Source organism: Ctenopharyngodon idella, chromosome 1 (genome assembly GCF_019924925.1).
Source record: "Ctenopharyngodon idella isolate HZGC_01 chromosome 1, HZGC01, whole genome shotgun sequence".
Classification (NCBI taxonomy): domain Eukaryota; kingdom Metazoa; phylum Chordata; class Actinopteri; order Cypriniformes; family Xenocyprididae; genus Ctenopharyngodon; species Ctenopharyngodon idella.
This window is the reverse complement of record NC_067220.1, coordinates 15099654-15121460: the sequence shown is the minus strand read 5'-3', so window position 1 is coordinate 15121460 and position 21807 is coordinate 15099654. Positions and strand designations below refer to the sequence as shown.

The window sequence follows — 21807 nt, the reverse complement described above, 5'->3', positions numbered from 1 at the left end:
CAGGAAAATCACCTCAACAAACCTCTACTGAACCGAGATATCATTAAGGTTGCCTTACCATGGTATCTGCCACAGAGTTGTAGTAATGGTCCAGATATGGATCACTTCCAATAGTCTGCAGGCCTTTATCTGAACCACACGCTCTACACATTGCCGCATTGCCCATGCTTTGCAAAAAACGGCACTACACTTAACATCGATGTCTGGACCTTTCGTAAGATTCCGCACTTGCTGTGTCTGTTCCAGTGATAACCAACCACTGAACATCACATTGCTGCTCGGAAGATTGATTCCAACTCGCTCACATGCACTTAGCTTTATGGGTTTGCATTATCCTCAGTCTTCAGGTAGTACCCAGGAGCCCATTCAATTATCAGCATCAGAGCATCTATCCAGCTAATGCAAAATCCCCCAAACTTTCATGTCTATCTTTCTCCTCAGGTCCCAAACACCATCTCTTATGTGCTCTCTCTGATCCCTGCCCCGCGTCTTCTGTGAGAATCTGTGTCCCGTATTGGCTCTTGTCTCCTCTTCTTTTCCAGTCTTGTCTCTCTTCCCGCCTGGCTTTGTGACTGACAACTGCGGCCGTAAATGTGTCTCCCATTGCTATATCAGGCCGAATATCCGCCCTGTCCGGGGTCCAGGGCTGGGTTATTTTTAACCCTTCCACGCTCAGGCAGACAGAGCAAGGCCCAGCAAAGGGCAATCCTGCTGGGGAAGAGCCAGCTGGGAAACCTGTCCTTTTCCTCCTGAGGTCCAGGAATGTGCATCCACCGGGACAACTGAAGTCAAAAAATCTTGACTGGAGCAAGACGGTGCTATTTACAAAAACCTTTGGTTGTCATACCATCTATAGTGTTTAAAATGCAACACATTTGCAAGACTACGTAAAGCATGGAGCATCATCTAAAAGAGGTTCTTATCCTTGAAGAATATCAGCTATTCAATTCAGTGAAGGCTCTTGCAAAGCAGTTTAACACCACCATCCATGAGGAGTAAAACCGAGATTACACAGCTATAGTAATGCCTTCAGTGAATCAAACCGAATGGCATGATGGGATCGGTGTCTGTGGGTCATCTCTGGCCCCGAGGTGGTCAGCATTGATCAGACTATGATTCAGCACTAGGTACACTTCCATTACAGACATATCGACTTGCCATTGATTGCCCTGATCAATGTCATGCCCCCAGTTAAAGGTACACTCTAAAAAATCCTAGGTTTTTTCAACCCTTGTTTGGGTCAAATATGGACAAACCTAACCGTTGGTTTAAATGTTTAAACCCAACAGGTTGGTTTGTCCATATCTGACCCAAATATGGGTTGAAAAAACCCAGAAAAAAATGACTTACCCTACCTTTAACCAATGTACATATGGGTTTTACTACAGTACTGGGGCTGTAGTGAACTAAGCATAGTGAACTCTGTAAATGTACAAGTACAACTGACTTTATGAAGAATGTAAAGAAACTTAAGGCAGCTGTATTTAAAGTTTTTATATTTATATCACTACATAAATTGATAATTTTCAGGAAAAAGTGTAATTTGTCTTCCCGTTAGTCAAATTATCTGATAGATTAGGCAATATATAATAATGTAAACTAAATATTGCAAAAAAATATTAACAATACTGTTCGAAAGTGTGGGTCAGTACATTTTTTTAATACATTTAAAAATGTAAATTATTCCTGTGATGCAAAGCTGAATTTTCAGCATCCATTAATTCAGTCTTCAGTGTCACATGATCGTATTAGAAATTATTTTAATATGCTAATTTGCTGCTCAAGAAACATTTCTTATTATCAATGTTGAAAACAATTGTGATGCTTAATATTTTTGATGAAAAAATGTACAGTATTTGTTTAAAATATGTTTTTTTATTTACAATATGTCTTTGCTTTCAGTAAATTTAACACATCCTTGCTAAATAAAAGTAAATTGTCCCCCCCACCCCCCAAAAAAGGATTTTTTTTTTTCCAAAAACATAAATATTAACATTAAAAAAAACTTACTGACCCCAAACATTTTAACAGTAGTGTATTATATCATTATGTTTTCATTTAAAAATAATAGCAATACGTTTGAGTAAATAACATTATAAAAACTGTAAAATTGTACTATATACATGTAAATGACAATATACATAAAAGTTTGCCACATGCAAATTGTAATTCTATGTAAACATTCTCAGCTCTGGTCATTATAAGCAGGTTATCTCAGTTATGATAATCTGCTTATAAGATTTCAGGTTTCATATAGGCATTTGAAAACATTGTAATGATGACACTGCAAGTCAAGTAGTTATAGACTGCAGCAGGTCGCAGGTCAAATAGCTCAACAAATTAAGTGAGGGACATGTTTTATGACACATCTGTGCTGACAAACACTTTCACTTAGTAGTGATGGTGAATGATTTGTTCATTGTGTCGGTCACGTGATGAATGAATTAAAAATACTCTGGAGGTGAACTAATCATTTGTGTTTCTCATAATGTATCGTTTCGCTGCATTATAATGATTTCCTTACTTGGAATATGATCAAAGATTATATGTGACTGGGGAATGGGGAATTTGGCTATTTAAAATATAACCTTTTAACATTCATTGAACAAAATTGCTTGAATAACGAGTTATTTTACTGAAAGAGACTGAACAAGAGAGTTGCTACAAATCACACTTAGATTTTAATTAAACAAAATAAAATGAATAAATTAGCAATAAAAAAAAAAATTTGAATCTTTGATATAGTAAAACATTTTCAAAACTGGTAAGTGCATGGCAGATTGCAAGCTCAAAACTAAAACATAGTTTTATCAAAAAGTTATGTCATCGCATATGTAGCCAATGAGATTTTGTGCTCTAGAGACAAATTTGCATAAAGGATGATCCTATTTCCTAAGCCTCTTCCAGTATCCGTGCTCTGAAACAGGTGCGGAACAGCTGACTAGGATTTTTCACAGAGCTCATCTGCAGCATAAAAATGCTATAAAAAAAATGCTGTATTAATTATTTTATACTGCAGGTAACAACTTTCTATACACGGATGAGAATTTAAAAATAATAATAATAATAAATAAAAATATATATATTTTTCAAACAATAATTAAATAATATTTTATTAAAATAAAATATAAAGTAAAAAAATGTTATAGATGTTACAAAAAAAGTCATGCATATGTTGTCTGACTTGGGGCTGCTGAATTATAACATTTTAATGCATTAGAAAGAGATTGTACAAATGATTAATCATTCTTAAATTATGTATATGCATAAAAATTGAGGTAGAGCAGGACAAAGTTCACAAAGCACCCATAATTTCACTGATATTGCTGGACTTGCACTATGTCCATATATGACATCATCACACCCTCTGACCTCTATAAACCCTCTCTGCATGTGAATTCTACACAGATTAACTCTCATCACAGTTACTTTACATCCGCTAACACTAAAGGCACAAGAATTAACAATTCACAAAGAATAAATAATGATTAAAATATGGAGAACAACATATATATTTGCACATTACAAAAGACACTGACTATTTTAAATACTATTAGGGCTGTCTGTGTTCATTCTTACTTGCCTTCTAAAAATACTTCCAAAAAGATTTTGACACTCACACTGTTAAATTAAATAATGGTAAATTTATTTAAACATAACAGCATGCGCTCCTAAATGTGACCAAAAGGTCAATAGGTCAGCTGTATCTGAGCTTGCACGGATGAATTTGAGGTAAAAATGCTGTTGTTAATGGTTCGTAAGTGTCAATACCTTGCGTTTGCGCTCTGCTCTCTCTCTGTGTCTCTTGCGTCTCTCTCTGGCTTTGGCGAGAGCCTTTATCTCAGGAGGTTGTTCTAGTTCCCGTGCCTTTTTCAGGTGTGCTGCTGCGTGTGCCATGATGCCAAACCACAGAAAACCGAACACAGGTACTCCTCTATGACTTCAGATGTGGAACAGTCCCAGAAAGTTTATCATATTAATGTAAAGCAACGGATGGAGTCCTTGTTCTGCTTTTCCCAATAGCTCTTACTAATGTGCCTCCTCTGAATAAGGTGATAACAGATGCTCTGTACCACTGTCCTCCCACAATTCACTCGGAATAACTTAACTACTCTGATCCACTGTGAATTCTCTCTTCAGTGCAAACAGTTTGTCTCTTTTTCCCCCCACTGAGAGATAGTCTGGTCCATTGGTTGACTGAAGAGAGAAAAGCCTCACTCGTGGAATCTGAATTTATATCGCCATGTGTGAAACAGGGACCATAGAGAGAAGAGAGAGAAAGAGAGAGAGAGAGAGAGAGAGAGAGAGAGAGAGAGGAAGAGGGCTGACCTGCCTGTCCAGATGTAGAGGCATCCAGCTATAGTGTCGAATAAAGCTTAAGGATTGAGTCTATGTGAGTGTGCCTCACAAATGTGTGTATAAGAGTAGAGGCACAATAAAAAAGCTTTTGTTTTAGAGAAAAAAAATGTGAAACTGATAATAGCGAGAGCACGACAAACAGCTGGTCTACAGGGACACCTGTGGCACATTGCGTGCTCATCGGCGCTGGGGAGGAGTTTGGGGAAGACCACAGCGGAGGCTGTCAGGGGACAGCGAGAAACACTGGGAATGAATACACTGGGGCAACAGCAAGTTACATATTCAAATCCACCTGGAGGGGAAAGGTATTCTCCGACATACAGCTACTGAAGTCACAGAGCCAACCTGGTGAGGTGGTGTGGCATTGTGGTAAATGCCCAGGGCTGATGATCAGAGGGTCAGCAAGGAGCATTTGGCATCACAATTGTGCCATTAAGAAATACACTTAATCTGCAGGATGCTGTAGGGGGATTGAACTATAAATCCCCTTGGATCTGAAGGGGTCTGCGACTACTGCAGATGCTATGAAGGAAGAAATCTATAATGTCACTATAATGTCACTGTTCCTTAGTAAGGATCTCACTTAAGCTGCCTCTGATTCTCAGAGACAGGATAGTCTCAAAATAACTGCACTGGGGTCAGTTTTTTTTTCAGCAAGGATGCATTAAATTACAAAGTTACAGTAAATATATTTATAATGCTACACAAGATTCCACATATAGAAATATTAAGCAATATAAAACAGCAAAGTTTCGATTAATAAAGATCTTCCTCAGGCACCTTTATTCGAAACATTGCTGTTTTATTTTGAAAATAAAGGGTATAGTTAAACAGTGTGCGGATTTTCCTTGTTTATTTTCATATTTGTTTTGATCCTGCACCTGTTGGAGATCATTCGGAGGGGCATGCTTTTCCCCCTCTTTTCCGATGTATTTTTGATCAATAAATGCAGCCTTGGTGAGCATAAACATTAATAAATCTTAGCGTTCCCACACCTTTAATCAGCAGTGTTAATCCTGTTCACAATGCATAACCTAATTAACATTCACAATATACACTTCACAAATTAAAATGCACACTACAAAATTAACAAATTCAAATAAATGCAACATTATATATATATATATATATATATATATATATATAATCCTGTATTTTTAAACAGTGGAATATAGTATTAATCTTTTTAAATATATTGATCAAAGCATTTTTGAAAGTTGATACATTTATTTATTGTTGAATTTGCATTTTATATTTTTTTCTTGGTGAATTGACTTGGATTTGTTTGTTTTGAGATTTTCTGTCAAGTCCACAAAAAAAAATTTAATAGTATATCTTCTTAAATTAGCCAACCGAATGTGTCAACTCTATGGCTGCATTTGAATGCATCCAGTTTCACTTTCTCTCACAAGGATTTTACAAATTGGTGTCACTATATTACTGAGGAACACATGAATTGATCTTACATGTAAGTTTTCAAAATGTTCCTCTAAATTAGTGAGGATATTTCAGAAATTTGGCTCTTAACAAGTAGACAATCCTGTACACGCAGAAACGAGAGCATGCACACATATCACAACAAACTGTAACACTATATGCATTTGATGTATGCATATAGTTGACAGGGCTCAGTCTCAGTAAAAAATACTTCTACACCACCTTTTGGCCCCCAAAAGTAACTACACCTCAGTGAATTAGACATCAGCACACTGACACCTGGTGGTTAAACTTCACGCTATAGTGGTCATCCAGGAGATACATACACGTTCCCTTCAGGTACAGTAAGCAGACAAACTATAAGACAATACTGAACCTAAGATCTCTGAAAATGTACCACAGTTTGTGAATAGTAACCATAGTTATAGTGGTATTTGTTGACCAAATAACAAGTGTAACCACTGATGGCACCTCACTACCATGGATCAATTGAACTGTGGTTTCTATAAGACAAACAATAACATATGTCATAGAAGAAAACAGTATTTTGCAAATGAACTATAACTACAAATGTTAAATGTTTTACTTAATCTGTAGAATTAGTATTAGAAAAATCACACAACTAAAAAGAAAAAGAAAAAATCCACCAGTAATTGAATTTACAGAAGTCAAAAAAGTGAAAAAAGTACAATTACCTTAGACCAATATGATTTTACTTTTCAGCATTAGTCCCAAATTGTTGTAACAACATATATATATATATATATATATATATATATATATATATATATATATATATATATATATATATATATATTTGGCGCTCTCTCTCTCTCTCTCTCTCTCTATATATATATATACATACACAGTACTGTGCAAAAGTCTTAGGCCACCACCAGCTTTCTTGTTATAGCAATGTTTTAATGACCATCCATATTTATTTTTCAGTCTCTTTATTACAATACAAACAGAAAATACAGAAAATATGTACACAAAATTTAAAAAAAAAAAAAAAAAACCCTACAATATTTCCCTACTCCTGGACCTTCCACTTTCTCAAAAATGAAACTTCTCTGAGAAACTTCTCATCAGATTTTGAAAGTTTTCTTGGCCTTCTGGTCCTTTTCCATTCCATTTAGGTTTAAGAGAGCCAGGTTCTGCTATTGCTCAAGTGTAAGGGGAGGTCACTAAATACTTGCCACATTAGCCTATAAAAGCTGTTTTTTCTGATTTTTTTTTTTTTTTTCTGTTTTGTAATACTGCATACAAATATACTGTATTTTCTGGTTATTTTCTAATAAAGAGACTGAGAAATAATTATAGATGGTCATTAAATCATTGCTAAAACAACATCTAATGGTGGCCTAAGATATATTATATATATATATATATATATATATATATATATATATGGGCAAGTGTAAGGATTTGAGAGAGTTTGACAAGGTCCAAATTGTGATGGCTAGAGGACTGGGTCAGAGCATCTCCAAACTGCAGCTCTTGTGGGGTGTTCCCGGTCTGCAGTGGTCAGTATCTATCAAAAGTGGTCCAAGGAAGGAACAGTGGTGAACCGGCGTCAGGGTCATGGGTGGCCAAGGCTCACTGATGCCCGTGGGGAGCGAATGCTGGCCCGTGTGGTCCGATCCAACAGACAAGCTACTGTAGCTCAGATTGCCGAAAGCTCCAACAGTGGACACGTCAGCATCAGAACTGGACCAATGGAAGAAGGTGGCCTGGTCTGATGAATCACGTTTTCTTTTACATCACGTGGATGGCTGGGTGCGTGTGCGTCGCTTACCTGGGGAACACATGGCACCAGGATGCACTATGGGAAGAAGGCAAGCCGACGGAGGCAGTGTGATGCTTTGGTTAATGTTTTTATTGTATTTTTTATCAAATAAATGTAACGTTGGTGAGCATAAGAGACTTCTTTTAAATACATTTAAGTGTGTGTGTGTGTGTGTGTGTGTGTGTGTGTATATATATATATATATATATATATATATATATATGTATATATGTTTGTGTATATATATGTATATATATATTTTCCTATTCATGGAAAGTGCCATTCCAACACCTTTATAAATTATTTCATAAGAATCGAAAAGATTTCCTTAACTACAGATGGTGTTACAATCCAGTAAGGGATTCTCATCTTTAACAAGTGCTGCATCTCGTGTTATTTATTCATGTGCAAAAAAGCAACAGACTGAACAGAAGCAGATTCTGTTCAGATGCAGAAAAAAAAAAAATCTATAAAACATTGATCCTTTATGACAACTGATAGTCTCCAGAGCAGAGCAAGAGCTGTGTAACAAAGACACATACACAGAAAAGCAGGGCAAAATGGAAGATCAATTAAGTTCCTTCAACCCGCTTTTTGGTTTTCAGTCAATTAGACCACAATAAGCTATTTCAGTGTCAAATACTCAACATACTAAGTCTGAAACAAAAAGTTTCTGCCACAATGCTAGAGAATTGTGAGTTGCCAGGATGTTGTAATGCAGTTGCAGTTGGACTTCATGATAAAGCAGAGAAGAATCAGGCTGTAAAACTGTTGCAAATATGTTTAAAACACCACAAAGCAAGAAAGACATTTGACATATGGCTATTTGAGCTTGAACAGGTCTTGTTGTGCTGATAAATGGACAAGAAGAGGACAGAATCAATACAGTGATAAACATGAGCAGTGTATGCTGAGGCGCCAGGTCTCAAATATCCATGTGGAGAGAGCAGTGATCCCAGGGGACTACAAGTTATCATCATCTCCACACTTACTGAACATCATTATCCAGGATGCTTATGTTTCACCCATCACAGCTGCTAAGGATAGTGCTGTGTCAGGGGCCTGCACTAAAAACAATGAAAGCTTTCTGCATGTATACTTTAGTAATTCCCAGATGCTTTTTATCTAAAGAGACTTACAATAACTTATAAGGGACAATATATCAACAATCTTGTAATAACAGCCTGAGAAGCTGAATGTAACTGTGCGGTAAACATCTTCACTAAAAGTGAATGATAACAATTCAAATCTTAAATATAAGAGAAGTTTATGAGTCTAGTGTGTAGATTTAGGCAATGAATATGGTCTCATAGCTGAGTCTGCACTTTTCAACTTACATCAACTGTAACCTATTTGGTCTTGAACCTCTTACAGTGTTTGTTATTAAGCCATTAGTCAACACATCGATCTTTCATAAAAGCTCACTCACAGTCAACCCTCAATCCTGTTTCTCTGCACAAATCCATCATTCTAATGCACTAGATGTAGAACCAGAAATGCAGCAATATAGAAATTTTGGCCGATACGTAATTATTTTGTTATGGCCCATAGCCAATATGATGTCTGATATTTTAAAGAAAAAAGGTATTTACACTAAAGAATAGAACAAAATGATTTCTGAAGGATCATGTGACTGCAGACTGGAGTAATGCAGCACTGCCATCACAGCAATAAATTATATTTTAATAGAAATATATTAAGATAGGAAACAGTTATTTTAAATTGTAATATTTCACAATATACTGACAATGAAAACTAGCATAAAGAAACAATATACTATTTACAAGCCTTAATATTATCTGCTTTCAACAAAACCAACACAACGGGGGAAAAAAACAACAACGTGAATACTGGCTAATGCAATATGGTCACAAATATGTCTTCCATCCCTGTTTAAAAGCATTAGTGTAAACAAATCCTAACTTTAAAGACTCAAAGTCGGACACACACAGAGCCACTCACAAACACCTGGCACAGCCTCAAAACTTAGTGAGCTACCAGACAGCATTTTTGCCATCATATAGGCACACTCCCAATATCTGAAACTGCAGCCAACAAATTATGCAGCCAAAATTAGAGACAGCAACTCTATGGACAAATATGCTTTTATAATGCAACCCACAGTGTTTTTCAACAAGCTCAACCCCTCAAAAAAAAATCCAATTTGGTTTGTCAATTTAATTTATTAGACTTCAGTTCTCTTATCTCTATTCCTGGATCTTTTCAATTGTGTTGTATGCATGCTCATTGATTAATTGCTTTATTTTTGCTCTTAAAGGGTTAGTTCACCCAAAAATGAAAATTCTGTCATTAATTACTCACCCTCATGTCATTCCAAACCTGTAAGACCTTCGTTCATCTTCGGAACACAAATTAAAGTCAGAAATCCTAGAGCATTCTGACCTTTTTCTGACCATTCTGACGTAGAACCCGGAAGTGCTGGACTGTGTTTACAACATCAACAGCGTAGGAGAATGACAGGAAAGAGAAGAAATAGTTGAATAAACTCATTATTTTTGTGTTGTTTTGGCCACAAAAAGCATTCTCATCACTTAACATTAACGTTGAACCACTGTAGTCACATGGATTATTTTAATGATGTCTTTACTAACTTTCTGGGCCTTAAAATTTTTATGATGATGCTGTGTATAGGGAGATCAGAAAGCTCTCGAATTTCAATTGTGTTCCGAAGATGAACAAAGGTCTTACAGTTTTGGAATGACATGAGGGTGAGTAATTAATGACAGAAATTTCATTTTTGGGTGATCTAAATGAGTGTTAGCACTACCTTTTTAAATAATAAATTGTTGTAGATCCCTCTGCATTTGAGCCCATAGAATTGCTCCCACTTTTCACCTCATTAACTACAGCCCCTATTAGACATGAAGGCTACCACCCTGTTCTTTCTTTCCTTCTCTCTCTCTCACTCACACACACACATACGCAAGTGTAAATGTCATGAAACGCACAGTGAAACAGCCATGCACACATACACAGGCCTGTAAAAAATCCCACTTCTAGAGAATTATCTTTACATTTCTTCATTACATGACCAAGACACTGGTTGGAAACTTCTCTCAAGCTTTCAAATGTCACTGTAGAAATAAATTAATCAATTTTTGCAAACTCTGTTTATATCAGTAGAGACCACACCCAAACACACACTGACAAATGCAGAGAGAGATTGAGAGAGAGAGAGAGAGAGAGAGAGAGAGAGAGAGAGAGAGAGAGAGAGAGAGAGAGCATTTGTTGAGGAAGAGCTAGAGAAAGACCCATAAAAGGCAAGAGATGAAGGCAGGAGTGTCATGAGAGAAACAAGAAAGTGAGAAAACAGACAAATGTAGATGCACTCTAGAGAACAACACCCTTGCAAAATTCACATTGCTCAAAACAACACTATGCTCTTCCAGTAGACATAATTTGAACATACATTATCCACCCTACTAACGAATTTGTCTTTTTTGTGGCAGTACCATATCTTTTTGTGCAAGCCATAAAATATGTAAATTTACATGCACTCATTTTCATCCAATGAATGAATCCAATCCGATTTCAGATTCTGAAAGTTCTATGAACACTGAACTTTGTGATCTGATTCACATATTCATTTACATGTGCATTACAAAACAAAACCTGCATGTGCCCTGTCGCCGCAATCGCACCAGAAAAAGCCACCACGATCATGTCACTAGAGCTATCATGAGTATAATTTTCATTTGTCCAAGACAAAGGACAAAAATAAGCATAGGCCTGTTCATAAGACATAAAACATATGTAAATATACGCATTGCACTGCGCAAGGTATTTTTGAATCCTCTTGAGAAGATAGTTGGATTCAAGCGTTAAATGCTTAATTTTTTCCCCTATTAATCAGATTATTTCTGGTGTACACACCATCCCTTAAAAATCCAATCAAATTTAATTCTGATTGAGCTGAATTGGATCAATTTAGCTATCAATCTGACTAAAAATGTATATATTATACATCCCCTACAGGGATGACCATGATAAACCATGACTTTATCTACACTAACAGAATACAGTACATGATGATCCATTCACTCACTGCTTTAGTGTATGAATCATCTTACATTAACTAGAGTGCCTGCAAGAAAAGAAACACATTTACAGAAATCAAATAGCAGTAAGCCTTATGACTAAATCCAGAAGCTTCTTATTCCTCGCCCAGCTCATTTGATTCTGCATGTACTCTGGTGAAAAGGACACGTGCGATGAAAATGAGTGCAGCTAGAAGATGAAACTGGATGAACTCTAATTCGTTTTGAAGACTGGTGGATAGTTTATAGTTAGGGCCTCTATTTAGCTTAGTCTCTTGCTGTCAAATCAGATGCTTCTTGGCCAGAATAAGATACAAAGTGGACTAGAATTTATGCAGAGAGCCAAAAGTCTGGATAAATGTCACTAATGTCTTAATGACAATGTCAGATCAGTTTAGTAAGAATCTAAAAACACTCTTTTATCTGTCTTTTATCTGTCTCTTTAACTCTGAAATATGATGAGAGTTGAAAATAGCCTGTCCACAAGTATGTTTTGTCACTTGATTTGCATGATGCTATTGATGCATGATGACTATTTCTTACAACATTACCACATTTCAGGGATGCATTTCCCAAAATCATTGTATAATATCGTTCAAATGTTTGGGGTCAGATTTGCGGTAAGATTTTTAAAATGTTGAAACAATAAATGAAATTATAAATGAAACATGCTCACCATGGCTGCATTTATTTAATAAAAAATGGTAATATTGTGAAATATTATTACAATTTAAAATAACTGTTTTCTATTTTAATATTTTTTTTAAAATGTAATTTATTCTTAAAATTTCAGCAGCCATTACTTCAGTTTTCAGTGTCACATGATTCTTCAGAAATCATACAAATATACATATCTAATATGACTTGGTGCTCAAGAAATATTTCTTATTAGATGTGCTGCTTGATATATTTGTGGAAACCGTGACACATTTTTTTCAGGATTCTTTGAAGATAGAAAGTTCACAAGGGACAGCATTTATTTCACAATTTTTGGTAATAAAAAAATCTTACTGACCCCAAACTTTTGAACGATACTATATCATAGAGACTATTGGTGCCAATTGTTTCTACGATCTGCTTATAATGCTTTTGGGAAACGCACCCAACATCAGTTGCTTGTAATATCTGGAATATAAAAAAACTGAAATTTAATCAAATTCAATTACTAAATTTTCAAACTATATCCTTTCCCTCACACTGTCATAATGTGATTTAGAGGCAGAGAAAATGTTCTGCAGTCATGCGAGGCGGTTACTTAAACATCAGATCTATTGTCTGGTAGAAAGAGCCGCTCCCTAAAAGAACGAATAAATAATGAATCATCTGACTTCAAATTACGTGCTTTGCCAACTTAATTTAGCCCGATAATGACTAAGTAATAACTTCAGCATCAATGAAGGATGTACCTGAGAGTTTTGAGAGGAAAATGGAAAAAGTGAAGGTGCATATTGAGTTATTGAAAAAAAGAAACAAGAGGGAGGGAGATAGAAAAAGAGGACGGATCAATAGAATTATTCAGACAGCAGACAGGACAGCAATCACATCAGAGCATCAGCAAGGCTCCGTAAACACACTCTACTCAATTAGCTCTCTGGGAAGGGCAGGCTATTGTGTATGCATGTGTGTGATGATTCTGTCTGCCCTATCCTTACAGATGCTTTCAAGTACCATGCAGCACAGGGCATTAACCTTGGCAGACATGCAAGTTTTGGGACGCTTTCCATTTGTTAAGGTGTATGAGGTGAGCTGACCCTGTATTTGGCGTGTGCCAAGTGTTTTCATCAATCTTTATCAGGAGAACTGACCTAAAGGCTAAAGCACTGTGTCTACCTATTTAGCATCCTTCAAAGGGCATGGAAACCATTTGATATTTCTTTTTAGGAGACATGTTAATGTATCCACCACATCTTTCAAATTGTTCCTAATCCATCCACCCATCTGTTTTTCACCCGTCCTTAAGCCATCATTGATCCATTTTCCACAGTTGCGGGAAGTCCTGATTGGTTTTTCATAAATATTTTAAAGTATGACATGCATTTCCCATACTCCCACTCTCATCTCTCAAAAAATAACCAATCAAGTGGATTAAGGCAAGGCATTACAGGCAAAGCTATTGGTTTTTTCTAGGCACTGGTCAATTTTGAGATTTTAGGCTAATTTGCTTCCATATGTGTTCTTTCAGACTAGTGGAAAGAAAACATCCAAAATACACATTTAGAGCCAGATTTACTAAACGGGGCAAATTAGCGTGATAGCTCAATTCCACAAATGCGCCAATGGGTGTGGCAAGTTTTGTGCATGATCTACCGCTGACGCAAATTAAAGAACACAGACGCAGTCAAATCATTTACATTAAGACCCATGCAATCTACCAAGAGCAGCACAAATTAGCGTTGGGTCACAAAAATAAGCAGAGCTGATGCTCATCAGGTGCAGGTTGACACAGGCACAATTTGTAATGTGATGTGACAAACACGTACACATAATATAAAGTCCAACATTACTTGGCAAACGATTTGTTCGGATGACGTCTTCCTCTGGCATTCCTAAGAAATTAATACGAGTGGAAAATATTCTCTCCCTTCTACCACATGCTCTCTGTTCTCTGCGGTGTCTCCTCCTAGCAGCAACAATTGCAACCATGTCGCAAAATGGGTTAAGACATGCTTTTTGGGGGCATTAAATAATGGCGCAAATACCAGTAAAATGACTAGCGCAAACATTAGTAAATCACATTGCGTGATTCATTTAAATACTCTCCTCCCGTAAATTTTGTGTCTGAAAGGGAAACAAATGCATTTGCAATAAGGTCAGTCCCGACAGTAGTTTTTTAACTCCAAAAGAGAGTTTGCGCTGGCGCAAGCTGTTAGTAAATCTGGCCCTTAAAAAAACTGTAAAAACCTTTAATTCTAAAATTTCAAAAAAATAAAATGGCTTTATCCAATGTTCAGATTTCTGTTATGGAAATGTATGCAAATGAGTGCATATTTAATTACATAATGCATCATTTGCATATTTAAACATTTCAGAAAACTTAATACAAAACAATTGTCTTAATGCACTGTGATGAATCAACCGGCGAAAGTATGGTGATATCTATTAGTTAGATTACTATTCGTAATTTTGACCCTATTTACCTGTAATGTCTTGCCTTAAACTAGCCAGACCTGCCGATTTAATACATTTTCCAATTAAATTAGCTTCTCATGCTTTGACAATTTTCAGTACATTAGCATCAAACCAAATTCAGATAAACAATATCTAAAACCTCCATCTTGGCTATTATTTGTCAGGCATTATTATCTATATAAATATGTAATAATATTGTCAGCCATGCTCTGCCTTCTTATCTTGCAAACCTGACATGAACATTAATTTTTTTCTACATACTGATTTTTAGTTTATTTAATCGGTAACACTTTACAAAAGGTTAGGTTTGTTAACATTTGGTATCACGAACTAACAATGGACATGATTTTTTTCCCCAGTCAGTTTATAAATATACAATTGCTCATTGTTAATTCATGTTAATTTGAAATACACTAATATTAATTTTTACAGCTTGACATATACAAAAAAAAAAAGGATTAATACATTTTGTAAAAGTATTGTTTATTGTTTTCATGTTAGCTACTGCATTAACTAATGTTAACATATTGAACCTTATTGTAAAGTGTTACCAAATAATCTTTAAAAAGTACAACTATCCAATGTACTCTAACTCTAATATAAAGAATTGGAAAAATTAATTAGAAAAATGCTACTTTATGTAATATAAAAAAGTAATTGTATTTCATGTCAGCTCCCCTATACTGATTTATTGCCAAATGGCATATGTGAGGACTAATGCATGTTTTTAAAAAAGCATGTTACGCTATAATCTTGTAATAGATATGATAATACTAAAATTAGTGGTACCAAGAAATGGCAAACTACCATACAGCCTACTGCAGTTTAGCAAACATCAACATTTACAGCTTCTGTGCAAACTTCCGTATGGCATCAAAATCATAATGTGGGCAATGATGATAATGGATGTCAATAATGATGATCATTAAAGTTTTAAGTTGTGTGTAGACAGTGCTGGACAGCGAAGTTGCTATGGAAACAGTCCTTAGAGGGTAGGCCTGGCCTGGCACCCACTACCCACAATGCACCAGCGTGCAGCTGTATAATGCAATAAAAATCCTTCTGCTCCATTACAGTCTCCTTCCTGTACATCACATCATACTTCCCCCACAGGGAGGAGAGAGAGAGAGACTGAGTGAGTTATGGACAAATAGAGGACAAGAGAGAAGAGATGAACTGAAACAGCCAGCCGCTGAAAGACCTGCACATTGGACAGTACCTGTCCAGATAGTTCTGGCTGTAAAACGAACCACAGCTGAAAGCAGTGGCATAAATTATTGAGTATAATACATGAATTCACACAGGGAACAGCAGGATGTTGGCAACACGGTGATATATTAATAAGAAAACTTCAAAGGCATTAAGCCAGATTGATAATTCTCCTCTATTCACTATGTATGAGAACCTCAAGCGAATGCAGTAAGTAAATAAATGATAGAAAAGATGAGGCAGAGCCCTCTGAACACCGGATAGGCATACATTCCATTTACAGAGTTATTTTTCATGGATCTAAATATTTGAAGAGTTATCAAATAAATTTGATATGAATACAATGACAACTGCTAATAATTCATGTTATTATTCTCAGCCTCTGACAGCATGTCCATTGGCCAACCCACATTCTGTTTACTGACCACCTGATGCCTATTACACACAAAAATAGCAAGACCTGGCCGAAATCACAAGTTCCAATCTGATTGGCTACAACGGCTAGTGTAAACAAATTCAAGAAGTCAAGGTCCACTGATGCACCTGTAATTACAAGATACTATTATAGTTTTTATTAATATTCACTGTATAATAATAAATTATTACTTTTTTTTTCATTCTAATTGTAGTTACATTTTTCTATATAGCTTTTATTCATTTGTATTTCAGTTTTAGTTCATTTTAGTTAGTTAACTAAATGGAAATGAGAAATGTTACTAGCTGAAATAAAATAAGTTTAATATTTTTTTATATTTTATTTCAAGTAACAATTTTTTTTTTGTGGTTTTAGTTAACTATAACCCTGCACCAGGAACACTTTCGAGGAACAACTCCAAATTTAATGCACTTAGTGCCAAGTAAACTAGATATACATTAACAGGAATCTCTGTGAAATAATCAAGCTTTATTATTTTTTAGAGTTTTCAATTTTTTCTGTTCAGCCAGTTGCAGGTTGACACTGCTGTACAATCATTTGAATACATTTTATCTACATTATTGTGGTATCAACCATTTTAGATAAACCCACTCCTAAACAGCATATATAAACAATTTAACTGTGGCCAGACGGCATATTTTGCAACAAAAATAAAATATATTGATTCTATATACATAATCAACATCTTTAAATCAGTGATTTTATATCTATCTATCAATCATTTTTATTTAGATTGTCATTTGCAATACTTCATGGTATTGTAGTTCTTCCCTCATTAAAGGTACAGTAAGCGATTTCTGAGAAACACTGTTGATATTTCAAATCAACCCAAACAAACACACCCCTCCCCTTATTGCTCCGCCCCCAAAATGCACAAACACAATGTAAAAGAGGATGTCTCTTTATCTAGCCGACGTGAAGCAAAAAAATGCTTCGCATAAAATAAAGAGAAGATGACAAATGAACGACAAGGAAGAACAAAAAAATCAACATACAGTACACAAGAGTATACACAGCAAGAGTTCATTGTTACACCGTGTCCTAACCAGACGCGATGCAATAAGATTCCAGCGACAAGCAATTTAGATGTGACGCGACTATGAGACGCGACAATGTCAATCAAAAATCAGCCAATCAGAAAAGCGCGTGGGTGGGCTCTCTCAGCAAGCTCCTGACACTCACAACGAAATGGACAAGTACATAATCAAATGGGCAATTTTAAAACACTGCTTCATGAAGCTTCGAAGCTTTATAAATATTTTGTTTCAAATCAGTGGTTCGGAGCGTATATCAAACTGCCAAAGTCACGCACCCCCAGTGGTGAACCATTGAAATTTCGAAACACTTATGACGTAACGAAGCCTCGTTTACTGAAATCACGTGACTTTGGCAGTTTGATACACACTTCGAACCACTGTAGTATATTGGTATATAAATACGTCTTTAGTAGCTCTCTGGGCATCTGAAAGTGTTAATTATCTTGCTGGCAATGGAGGCCTCACTGAGCCATCGGATTTTATCAGAAATACCTTAATTTGTGTTCTGAAGAAGAACGAAGGTCTTACGGGTGTGGAAGTGCATGAGGGTGAGTAATAAATGACAGAATGTTCATTTTTGGGTGAACTAACCCTTTAAAGCTGTCAAGTACACAGTCTTGTACTTTTGTCTTTTTGTCCAATTTTCAAACCCTTTTCTTGCTTCAAATCAAAGTTTGATTCACCTCGTAGCTGGTTGGTTTGGTTCAAGGCTTATAACCATGTAATGAAGACTTTTTTGAAAATAGTTATGATAAAAATAAATGGGAAAAATACTTCTGAAACTAAGGTTCTTAGTCAGAATACGCTGTGAGGTGAACCAGACTTTATTTCGACAAGGACAATCATGTTATTACCTTTGAAAAGGTCCGTTCTTTGAGTATATTTATGCAATATACTTAAAAATAAAATTTGCCTACTCACGCAAATAGCTTAAACATCCTAAGTACACTAAAACACTTTGCCCGCTACAATGTTCTGTACAGGAATGTTTATGACACTCTTCCATCCGCTAACAACTGGTTCCATGTAGTTGAAGTGCCTGCCCAACCAGCCCTGCAGGTAGAAATAAACTACCCACTCCTGAGGGGAACCAGTGTGGCAGTAGAAATGACTAGACTGATGGTAGCCTATTTTTAGACCTGCAACACAAGCACCATAACATTCTAGGCCCGTTGTTCTCGGACCACTTCCCACCTCCATTCATCCTGCTTGGTTTAAGAAGTTGGTGCACAGAAATTAAGAGTAGATTGCACCTTAATTGAATTAGACTATGCAATATTACTTCCTATATTGACTGCTGTAACTACATCCAAACAAAGATTGTGCTGCATTTATTATACGTATACGTGGCACAATTGCTAGACTTCCACATATTGAAACAAATGTTGTTTTAGCCAGTGCACAAAGACTAGGAGTGCCAGTAGATGGTATGCATGCAATAAGATGACGCCTGTGTGTATGTGCCTGCAGTGCTTGGTCCATTACTGGAATCTAATTACCCAGAGAGACCCTGACAGCACTCTCTCATATCATAACTCAGGATCCAATAGGAAACTGCATTAGTGTGTTTGACAGGAAATAGCTTTAGAAAAAGACTTCTGCTTAGTCTTTCAGCATATGGACAACAGGTAAAAGGATATTTTATTTAAGTAGTGCATATTCCATATCATCTATAATCTATATTCGATACAACGTTCAAAGCATTGTCGAGGCTGAACAGTTTCATTTATACCAGCTAAATCTTATAAGAGCACTTGGCACAGGGCGTGACCATGATGTCAGAGTGCAAACAGTGAGAAGCCTGATTTAGGATACATCACAATGGAGAGATGAAAGGCAAATTTAGACCCGGAGTTTAAATGTAGTTCAACAGACCATGAAGAAAAACCCACCACAGGCACTATGCCTTGACAGCTCTAAAAGTGAAATAATAAAGAAAAATAGGGTGGAAAATATCTTTGGGAAAGCTCAGAGCAACAAATCACACAGGCTACACCTTTGAGTGACACGGAAGGGCATCTATGCATCCATGCAGACAAGCTAATGCCCTACATGACTCAGCCAGGCCATCACTTATTTATGGCTGGTTTTTATTGATGAATTGGGTTGCAATAAGCATATGAGCAGGGTGAGTGAGGCTAAGATTGGTATTGTAGGGCTCTTAAGAGGGTGTGATAGAAAAACCACTGTCTGGATATTGTCTTTTTTATATATTTAACAAGCTCTGCTCAGCTGTGAGTTTATGCGTAAAAACACCACGGTTAATAAATTGAATCTCAACATGGCAAAATGCCAGAATGGTACCATCGACCCCTAAAGATCTAAACAATGCTGCTCTAACTGAGCAGTTTGTCAGGTGTGAACCTCACTGGCAGTCAACACACACGGTCACTACAGCATCACATAGAGGCTGGCCCAAAATTAAATGCAACTTCATTACATAGATGGGGAAAAAAATAAAAAAATAAAAAAATCTGTTAATGGGTCTACTTACCATAAACCAGACTTGTGGTTTTGGGAAGTATATGAAAAGTATGAATTGTAAATGTATGGTTAAAATGTACATTATATTCAAGACAAAACATTTCGTAGGTTAAAAAAAAAAAAAAAAATACTATAAATACTATTATAAAAATAATACCTTACAGGCCACATAACAGTAAAAAAAATAAACAATGAGAAAATATGAACAGGAATTAATAAATATGAATATTGGCTATGGTTTATGAACAGGCTTGTTATGATAAACTTTGGTTGTTAGTGTATTTTTACATCAAATTTATGGCAATTTATTTACTGTAAATTTAGCAGATTTTTATTATAGATAGATAGATAAAACATTTAAAGTAAAAAAATATAAATATAATAAAAACAATACCTTACAGGCTACATAACAGCAAAAAATAAAAAGAAAATATGAATGGGGATTAATAAATATGAATATTGGCTATGGATTATGAACAGGCTTGTTATGACAAACTTCTTTTAGGTTTTTATTGTATTTTTTACATCAAATTTATGGCAATTTTTAACTAAATTTAGCAGATTTTTATGATAGATAGATAGATAGATAGATAGATAGATATGCCTCAACATGCATGTATTTACAAAACAACGCTGCCATGATGAAATTAATCAGACTACATTGCTATAGTCTACTGATGCTTTATAAGGATTCGGTAACCAGGACAACGCCTCATCCTCCGCATCATGGACCACAAGACTGCGAAGCACGGGTGTTACGCTCGCCCACACATACTGAATATCAGAAAGCTGAATGTTTCGTTAATTTCACACACGCACACACTGACCTGGCGGATGCGGTTCTGGTGGGGTGGAGAGCCTCCTTCGGGTGAGGTATTGTTGGAAGAGGCCATCCTCACGTCTCGGACGGAGCCGCCCCTGCTCTGACTTTCTGCCGAGCTTTTTGACATTCTGGCTCAGTGCGTGATGATGTCCACGAAACGGTATCTGGCAGTCCGGATACTGCGGTTGTCGAGACCTGTGCTCCGGCCTCAGATAAGAGGGCTGAGGCTCCGACACATGTTGTGGTTGTATTCGAGAGTGGGAGAGAGACGAATGTCCTGTGGCGTGACGGTGCGGGTCTCGCGCGCGGTGTCCTGCGGCACTCCTGCTGCTCACATGTACATGCACCGATGCTGCAGTGCTGAAACACTGACCGAGATGGAGGATGAATGAGGGTAATTATCGATAAGCCTGAGATAAATATACGATGGTGTAAGAGAGGCGCAATATGAGCGATGTTCTCATCGCCGTGTTGAGTAGCCCCCTCCCGTGCTCCTCTCTCTCTCTATATCTCCCTCTCACTCACTCCCCTCCTCCATAAGCCAAACCTCCACTTACACATGACGAGGCAAAACCAAAATGGAACTAATAGCTTAATAGCTGTATACAGTGGACCCAAAAAGTATTTGGACACTTAAGATACATCTAAAAATTATGAATTTCATAACTGCATTTGATAGCAAAATATCAAACCAAGTGCATATGCAAATAAGTTATTATTCCATACCTCATCCGAGAGCTAACTCGTTTTTTTTTTTTTTAACCCATGTTATTTAATGGCAGGTTTCCATTGTGGCAACTTACCCCAAACAGTTATCACAAAACATCGTGTTAAATGAACTGTATCAGCAGAAATGATCAATAGCCTTCTAGCCAAATACATTTTCACAAGTAAAAAGTGACAATTAGCCCCAATCTCTCCAATTCGTACTGTTTTATTAAAAAAATATAGATACTGGTTAACTTGCCATAAAATAAATTTATGGTCTTGGGAAGTATGAAGTACATTTTATGGTTAAAATTTATATTATGTTCAAGACAAAACAT

At 36.3% G+C, this 21807-nt stretch overlaps 1 protein-coding gene across 13 annotated transcripts in view; it reads right to left on the bottom strand.

The window, feature by feature from the left end:
• ank2a (ankyrin 2a, neuronal) overlaps positions 1-21277 on the bottom strand; it is a 79669-nt gene extending 58392 nt beyond the window's left edge. For 10 of the 13 annotated variants that reach the window (XM_051889065.1, XM_051889151.1, XM_051889141.1 and 7 more), the window contains exon 1: positions 20766-21276. In XM_051889065.1, the coding sequence (XP_051745025.1) occupies positions 20766-20888 (123 nt within the window). In that variant the 5' untranslated portion in view covers positions 20889-21276. Of the gene's footprint in view, positions 1-20765 lie in introns of all 13 variants that reach the window. The other 3 variants (XM_051889107.1, XM_051889165.1, XM_051889176.1) reach the window with 3 other exon arrangements.
• Between the last annotated feature and the right edge of the window lie 530 nt (positions 21278-21807).